This window comes from Sinocyclocheilus rhinocerous, unplaced genomic scaffold, assembly GCF_001515625.1.
Source record: "Sinocyclocheilus rhinocerous isolate Xijiao unplaced genomic scaffold, SAMN03320098_v1.1 scaffold1489, whole genome shotgun sequence".
Classification (NCBI taxonomy): domain Eukaryota; kingdom Metazoa; phylum Chordata; class Actinopteri; order Cypriniformes; family Cyprinidae; genus Sinocyclocheilus; species Sinocyclocheilus rhinocerous.
In genome coordinates this window covers 237,400-246,795 of record NW_015634472.1, presented here as the reverse complement: position 1 = coordinate 246,795, position 9,396 = coordinate 237,400, and the positions used below count along the sequence as shown (strand labels likewise).

The 9,396-nt window shown below is 37.8% G+C and overlaps 1 protein-coding gene across 1 annotated transcript in view; it reads right to left on the bottom strand.

Moving 5' to 3' along the window:
* Nucleotides 1-9,396, bottom strand: part of LOC107745626 (nuclear pore complex protein Nup214-like) — a 60,012-nt gene that overhangs the window by 5,140 nt on the left and 45,476 nt on the right. The window contains exons 31-35 of the mRNA XM_016559544.1: nt 6,740-6,792; nt 6,483-6,509; nt 3,745-3,904; nt 3,294-3,449; nt 2,234-2,405 (exon numbers count right to left, since the gene is read on the bottom strand). Coding sequence (XP_016415030.1) covers nt 2,234-2,405; nt 3,294-3,449; nt 3,745-3,904; nt 6,483-6,509; nt 6,740-6,792 — 568 coding nt within the window. The remainder of the gene's footprint in view (nt 1-2,233; nt 2,406-3,293; nt 3,450-3,744; nt 3,905-6,482; nt 6,510-6,739; nt 6,793-9,396) is intronic.

Genomic DNA, 9,396 nt, shown 5'->3' with positions numbered 1-9,396 from the left:
TCCAAAATGGCGCCAGGGTGACGCGGAGGAGACGAATTGTTGAATAAAGTTGTTATTTTTGTTTTCTTTGTGCACAAAAAGTATTCTCGTAGCTTCATAAAATTACGGTTGAACCCCTGGTGTTACATGGATTATTTTACCGATCTCCTTGCTACGTTTCTGGACCTTGATCGTGGTAATTAATTAATTATAATAATTAATTAATTTAATTTATAATTTATGCATTTAGCAGACGCTTTGACTTACAGTGCATTCAGGCTATACATTTTTTACCACTATGTGTATTCCCTGGGAATCGAACCCACGACCTTTTGCGCTGCTAACGCAATGCTCTACCATCACAGGAACAGGAACATGGTAATTACATTGCGGTCTATGAAGGGTCAGAGAGCCCTCAGAATTCATATCTTAATTTGTGTTCCGAAGATGAACCGGAGGTCTTACGAGTTTGAAGCGACATGAGGGTGAGGAATTAATGACAGAATTTTTATTTTTGGGTGAACTATCCCTTTAAGGCGGTGAATTTGTTTCTTCACTTCAGCAGCACTTTCATACACCAAACTGTACAGTTTTACTCCTATCTATATTTTGAAGGCTTTTACTGAGGGGTTTGCTCATATATCATTCACACTGATTTACACAACATTTTATTTCTAAAAACATGGTGAAAATGTATTTGCATTCCGTCTATTGACAGTATTTTTTAGGGATGCACTGAATTTTCGGACGCCGAAAATGGCATAATCAGTTTTTGGCTGAAAAAAAAAAAAAAAAAAGGCAGAAAATACAAACCGAAAATATATGCCTTCTTTCCCTTCGCCCTGTGCTCAGCGCTCAGATTTCACTCTTGCTCTAGCCGTAATCACGGCGCTACCCAGAAAAGGGCAATCATGTCAGCTGTATGGAAATACTTTAAAGTGTCTGTTCGGTGAAAATTTCAAGAGGAGATACGGTGCCGAAGCACTTTATTTACCATGAGGGGTTTGATACACCTCCTGTAAACAAGTTCAGTAAAATTGGCAACATATTCACAGATTCAAATTTCCTTGGGGTTTATGTTTCCCAAAAGCATCGTTAGCTAATTACGGTCGCAAGTTCCATTGAGCTCTATTGGTAACGACGGAACTTGCGACCATAGTTGCTTTTGGGAAACGCACCCATGATTAATAACTCGTGAGCTTAACATTTTTTCAATCGCAGTAACATAGACAACAAGCTAATTTTCCTCAAAACGAGCCTTCCCCTGCACTGGACAAAATACATTGCTCTCTATGCGGAGACAGCTGAGAGACAAGTCCGAAGGGACCGACTGCAAAGTGCAAAACCTGAAAAGCGTTACTACTAAAATAGTCAATAACGTCAATGTTACACACTGTAGTGTCACCAAATTCAGTTTACACATCAGTGGTTTCCTACTGGTTATACTACATCACTTAATTAAAAAAAAAAAGTGCTTTTGCAAAATAATGTTTTTATTATAAAAATATTAAATAACTTCACTTTAATACATTGTAGTGTCACTGAATTCAGTTCACACATCAATGCTCTCCTGCTGGTTATACTACAACACTGACAAAAGTGATTATTTTATTGGTTTGTAGTTTTTCAGTTCAGATGAATTACATTTCATGAAGTATATGAATATTAATACAATCAATTATATAAAAAGTATTTTAAAATATTTTAAAAGAAGTCATTTTTGTTTTCAGTATTCGGCCAAGTGTATCCGGAATTTTCGGTTTCAGCCCAGAATTTTCATTTTGGTGCATCCCTAGTATTTTCTGAATTATGGAGTGATAAAAAAAAGAAGAAATCCAAATCCCCTTTAACTCTAATGTCAACAAAACCAAACAAGAATTTTTTAACCAATGTTCAGATTTCTGTTCTGGAAATGTATGCAAATGCACGCATATTTAATAGGATAATGCATCATTTGAGTATTTGAACACAACATTTAAGAAATCTTGTAATGTCATAATGCACTGTGATTAATTCACTAGGGAAGTATGGTGATATCTATTAGTTTAAGATTTGACTCTTTTACCCTATATAGTGTCTTCTACTGATGTTTTAAATAGTTTTCCTTTTGTGTGACAGCATTCTGTGACTGCGTCGTGTTTTTCACGTCACAGAAACCATACGGCTCTGGGAGGATCTTACACACATTCACGTTAAATCACTGTATCACGCTGGATGAGGCAGTGGTTTCGCAGACTGACCCAGTGGGACTCACCCAAATCCCCCAACGTTGGCGGCCGTGGTTCCCTCACCAAACACCTTCCCCGAGGCGGAGCCCAGCGGACTGTTGAAGGAAGGGGTGGAGCCAAACCCCGCAGATCCGCCGAACGCTGGAGATCCACCAAAGGTAGAAGGACTGCCGAAGACTGGCGCGCCCCCGAAACCAGCTGCAGAACGCCAGATCAGAAACACACAGATTAGCATTAGATCAGACAGGAGAACAGGAAGCATACTGCCATTGTTCAGGAAAGAGCATCGTTCACTGAGCACTCTGAAATTACAGCCAGCTGAATAATTCAGTGAGTCTCGTCATTGAATTACATTTTCAGGATCGCTGACATTAAAGTAAATGCCTGTTTGGTAAAAAAAAAAAAGAAGAGGCAAGCTGAATCTAAAAGACTAACTGATCTTCATTATCAAAAACTGAGATAATAATAGTAATAATAATGATAAATAAAAAAAAATAAAAACAATCATAAAATAAAAACAACAATAATAATAATAATAATAATATATAAAAAAATAAAAAAGATAAAACAAAAATAATAAAAACAAATAAAATAGATAACAACAAAAATAAAATTGATAAAATCAAAATAATAATAAAAATTATAAAATTAAACAAAAGTAACAAAGTATATAATAATATATAAAACAAAGTAATATAATAACAACAACAACAACAAAGATAAAAAAGTAATAAAATAATAAAAATTAATAAAATAAACACAATAATAATAATAAAGACAAAATGATAATAAAAACCAAAAATAAAGTAATATAATAAAGACAATACAAAAGTAATTAAAATACTAAAAAGTTAATAAACAATAATAAAAATAAATAAGAATAATAACAAATAAAATAAAAACAAAATAATAAAAATAAATAACATTAAGAAGAAAAAACAACAACAACAACAAAAAAACAAACAAAATAATAATAATAATAAAAATTAAACAACACAACAACAATAATAACAGTTCTTGGCATTAAAATGTCCACTTCCTCATTTATGTGTTAGACTGCATCACATTGTGTGGTGTGTGTTTGACCTGGTTTGGTGGGTGTAGAGAACGACCCGAAACCCTGTGCAGCCACAGACCCCGTGCCGGAGCTGAATGAACCGCTGGCTTTCTGTTCACCAAACGAACTGCTGCCGAAACTAAAGTCCGTCGCTCCGCTGCTCCCAAACAGGTTAGATGGACCTGCCGGAAACAAACCACACAAGAACTTCAGCACTAATGCAGAGGAGAGATGCTCTCTGGCGCTTAAAACACAGATACTATAACCATTTTCATTTTTTATACTTTTTTTAAAATGTAGTTTTTATTCATTTATTTCCATTTTAGTTTTAGTTATTTAAGTATATCAAATTAAAGTTGAAGGTTTTTTTATTTTTATTTTATTTCAGTTAACATTTTATTTCAAGTAAAGAAATGTTTTTTTTTTTTTAATGGTTACAGTTTACTACAATTGTACAATAGTAAATATCAGTGTGCTCACCTGTATTAATGGGTTGACCGAATCCACCTGTGGCTGGCGATCCAAACGGGTTTCTATGGGCAGCATCTTCACTGGGTTTTCCTCCAAGACCACTGAAAAATCCTGATCCTGATGAAGTGTTTCCGGTGTTTGACCCGAACAGACTTCCGCTGGACTGAGCCTGATAACAAAATCAGATAAAAAAATAAAAATAAATAAAAAACCCCCCCTGCAATTAGTGTATCAACCAGGGGTGTAACGGTACATGTATTCGTCCCGAACGGTCAGGGTACAGACGTTACGGTTCAGTTTCCAGCAATCAGACGACGAAAACAGTTAGTCATATAGGCGAAAAAACACAGAAGGGGGAGCGCGCAGTAATGCAACGCTGAAAGAGCAGAAGAAGAGACGGTCACAATTACGGTCAAGTTCCATTGAGCTCTATTGTTAACGAAGGAACTTGCGACCATAGTTGCTTCTGGGAAATGCACCCATGATCAATAACTCATGAGCTAATCATTGTTACTACACAAATAACACCACTTTTTCAGTCGCAGTAACGTAGACAACAAGCTAATATTCCTCAAAACGAGCCTTCCTTTGCACTGGACAAAATACACTGCTCTCTATGCGGAGGCAGCTGAGAGACATGTTCAATTATTTTCTAGATTTAAAGTCCAGTTTCCTGCAATCAGACGACGAATACAGTCAGTATTTGATAGTCAGGCAATCAAACACAGAAGGGGGAGCGCGCAGTAATGCAATGGTGAAAGAGCAGAAGAAGAGACGATCTACGCACCAACCCAAACCAAGAATGGCACGTAGGCATGCAAGAGCTCGAAGAACCGCCTGCTTGTTTTAAATCAGCAGTGTGGGAAAGTTTCGGCTTCTAGAGATAAACCTGTCGACCAGCCATAAATTGGAAAAATTAATTTTTTAAAGTTTTATTTTGGCCTATCTCTATTCCGGAATTACATTAATCATTTCCCAAAAGGTAATTTATGTGGAAATATTACAAAGTCTGCAAATAGGATGCTAACAAGAGGCCAGAGATGCTGAAGACGGACACAAAGAGGAGAAAATACCATACCAGATCAAGCTCACTGTATACAATATGCAAAATATTGGAAGAAAAAAATAATTGAATTAGGGGTAGTGGGTTATATGAGTGGAACTTACCATCTTTAGAAAAGTTTAGTGGCATTTTCTTTTCCTCTCCAATTAATGCATATTAAAGTAGTGTTTACATGTGCAGCTGCACTGTATTGCTACTGTTACATAAGCGCCACCTGCTGCCAGAGAATAAATTTGCATTTACATTCAGTCCGTCTGCTGTTTTTGTTTTGCGCAGGAGTCTTATGTAGCATCATTTCACAAATCTAAAGTCAGAACATTCTGTTTTTGCTTTAAATCTTGAAATTATACAATGTAATTCAAATCAAAAACAACTGCTCATGCTACATATATGTAGCACTACTCAAAATAGAAGAAAAAAAAAAATCCCTGTTGTATCAAACTCGTATCGAACCGTGACCCCAAAACCAAGGTACGTATCGAACCATGACTTCTGGGGGGTGTGGGTGATATGGGGTGATACCGGGGGTCATTATAGCCTATTCCTACATTACTTGAAGCTCCTTGATGGCTAATGTCAAAATCGTAACTGCACAATGTGCAAAATGCTAGACTTCATGTTAAATATTTTTCATAGGTTAGTACTCAGAGTCTGCACTCAGTTTGTGATATTCCTGTTATACAGTATTTTAGAGTAAACAGTAGGAATGCAACAATACAGTTAGCCCAAGGTTCAATAAATACCTCAGTTTTTTAAACACAGTTTGGTTCTGATGGTTTGGCACAACAGAGTTCTTTTTAGTGATTTTAAATGCTATTTAAAAAACAAACAAACTACAGTATACTTTAAGTAAAACTCCAGTACATTGTTGTACACTGTAGAAAAACATGGATTATCACGTTTACCTTAAATTTATTTTGAGAGTAGTATTATTTTTATAGACGGGCCATTATTTAATGCTATGAACACATGTAATGTCGGTTTAATTCACACTGGATACTAGAGGGCGCCCCTGTGCAGAAAGTCCACATATGCATCACCGAAGAAATAGCGCTCAGGACTCCAGGAAATACCATACACGTGTTTCCTCATCTCAGGGCACGACTCACGGACACACAGAGCCAGTTTGGAGAGAAATAAAAAAAAACACGGAAAACGCTCTGATTGGTTGAACTCCTCATCTTTTTCTGTTGCTTGTTTACTGCGCGTGGACAGGTCACCGGGTTTTTGCATAGTTTAGAGTGACAAATCGTACCAGCATACTTTAAGGTCAAAATGCGTACCCGCTACGCAAAATGCATACAGGTTGGCAGGTCTGGTTAAGGGATTTTTAGACCAGTCTGCTGTATTTTAAAAGGTTTCAGGTCTCACTGGCTGGCAGGCAAAACCAAGAGTGAAAACCTGAAATTTGTGTCTAAACAATGGAAATATACAGCCAATATGTAATTTGGGTGACTCAAAGCAGTCCTTCAGCAGACTGACAGCTCATCCTGTTTCAAAGCCTGCAGCAGAGAGAAACTCTGAAACTTGTATCTGACATGTTGCAACTCCAGCCTCCACTGCATGCTGATGAAACCCCATCACTGCATCTGAGACTGAGACTCAAACACACACATCCAGCTGAATAATAACCCGCCTGCTTTAGCAGGTAAAGAGCTTATGATGTGCTTTGTAAGGACTGTACCTGTCCAAAGACGCCGGCTCCGCTGGCCTGCTGTCCAAACACTGATGAGGTGGAGGTGCTGCTGCCAAACACTGAACAAAAAAACACACACAGATATTAAGAGATCAAACATAAAACTCTTTGTGCTTATTCTTTAGACTGCATCTGAGACTGAGACTCAAACACACACATCCAGCTGAATAATAACCCGCCTGCTTTAGCAGGTAAAGAGCTTATGATGTGCTTTGTAAGGACTGTACCTGTCCAAAGACGCCGGCTCCGCTGGCCTGCTGTCCAAACACTGATGAGGTGGAGGTGCTGCTGCCAAACACTGAACAAAAAAACACACAGATATTATGAGATCAAACATAAAACTCTTTGTGCTTATTCTTTAGCACTGGATGAAAGCAGTCTCAAAAGTATTAAATGCATGCACAATCATCTATGAACTTGATAAACACTGCAAATGCATCTTACTATCCACAACCTTTCAAATACCTTTCAAAGAAATTCAGATTTAAATGTACAGTGAATTGCACAAATAGAGACGTTTCTTTTGTAAAAGTACTTGCAACAAGGATGATGCACATTTGTGGATCGAGTGGAATGCATGCATTCATTGACCATCCTATTTGATTCACTTGGATTTTGAGACTTGATTGTCTGACTGAAACATAGGCTTTCGACACTCTCTTCATGCTCCTCTATCTGTTTGACTGATTCAGTAATGCACAGATGAAAAAATCAAACAGCAGTTGATCTCAAATATGCAGTCAACAACTCATGACATGAAACATGAAATCACTCACCTATGAAATGATAAAAACTGCATATGTATTGTACTATCCACAATAAAACCCAGAATTAAAGGTGCAGCGATTTGTACAAATAAAGACATGTTTGTGAATACACATTTTTTTGTATTAGTGTATCAGAATTTGCGCAAGCAACAAGGAAGATGTGCATTTGACTAATTTGCATGTTGAGGCTGAAACACTGACTTTCAACACTCTCTTTGTGCTCCTCTATCCGTTTGACTGATTCAGTAATGCACAGTTCATCTCAAATGTCATTGATTATCCAGAACATAATATGCAGTCTAAGGTGATTCCGACAGATACATCTGCAACATTTTAATCAGCACATTCTTTAGAGTTCTGTCTCAACAAGCAGAGAGTAAACAGGTGTGAACAGGGCATCCTACAGTGTCACTGAAGCTCAGGGGTCAGGGGTGAGAGACTCAGCTGTTTATAATGTGGAAGTCTCAGGATCTCTGAGAATTCATAGGAATGGGAGAAATCCTGGCCTGAGGACACGCCCGAGACTGCTGCACATTCCAGTGCTGGACAATCTCATCCACGACCCTGACATGTTCATGACACATGAACAACACTCAATTACTCCTGTGAACATACACACTAGATGTCAACACTTTTAATGTAGCTAGTGTCTGTCTTCACCTATTACCACTTAGCCGCTTTTCCACCATCGTAACTAAAACGATCTGAGCATGGGGTAAAAAATGTGACAAAGATAAACTTTTAAATATCAGCTTTAAAATGTGGATTTACAGTGAATTTTTAGCATGATTTTAAGAAAAAAAAGTTCACCCTACATAGTTTGGATTAGGCCTAGGCGATAAAATAATAATTATTAGGGCGATATAATTTTCCTTGATAAAACGATAAGAATTCAAGAAATGTTCAATATAATGTTTATGCGCCAAAAGCATTACGAAACTCATTTGAACCGTGCCATACAGAGCATTTGTCCACTTGGCTCAAAGTTTAAACGGCAGCGCGAGCTTCCTAGAGCAGATGCGTTTACTCGCTGAGAAGCCTCGGTCACTAAACAGTGCTGTGAGATCCAGTGTGAAGAGCTTTAATTCAGCGAAGAACACAAATGACTCCGTGATTTAAACTAGTTTAAAGCCAGATGAAACAGCGCTGACAAACAGGAGAAACACTACACAACGATACAGTCAGAAGGCTTTTCAATCCACAAATCACCATCATTTACCACTGATTTACCATAGTAACACTAACTGCACCATGGTATTGTGGCAGAAATGTGGGATATTCATATAGAATTTTATTATATTATTAACGTAGACATGTATTAAATGTATTAAACGAGTAATGGCATATAATTAAGTCTTTTTTGTGATCAAACATTGCTGCGTTTCAAACACTTAAGTCAGCTCGTTTGTTTGGCTTTTTTTGGCTATTCATAAGCTGTGGTTCTCATTTCATTGCCTGTGATTCCTTGCATAGTTTACATACAGTATCAAGGCATCATCAAGTTAACAACTGATGCATTCCTGTAGCTAAAACTGTAGAGAAAGGTCACGGGTTCAATTCCCAGGGAAAGCAATAACTGATAAAATGGGTACCTTGAATTCAATTTAAGTTGCTCTGGATAAAAGTGTCTACCAAAAGCATTAATGTAAATGCATTTGTTACTTACATTCTTACTCTGATTTCACAGCACCATAGTGGAAAAAGAAACTGTAACCATGCCAGCTGTTCAGCACAATGGTGGAAAAGCAACTTTTGTTTTTGCAACTACACAGGTAAGGCTGTACAACCATATGGCTTTCACTATAAGGCCCAGTGTGATAATTAGATTGCAAAATGCTTCAATTGAATTAATTAGTACACAGCCTACTGCATGTGCTGCCGGCTTCACAGTGAGCAAGTGGCGTTAACATCAAGATGCTCTGTTCTGTAATCTACACTACACCAGGCTCATGTATAAATGTGGGACAATCCCTCTGGGGTTAAGAGTACTGATCAGGTGAAGGCTCATGTCTCACTTCTAGTCATGATCAGGAGCGTTTCTAGCCTTTCATCAGTACTGGTACTGGGGGTGGGTGGGGGGTCCCTGGGCCCAGTACCAGTACTGATGAAAGGCAAGAAACGCAACCCCCCCCCCC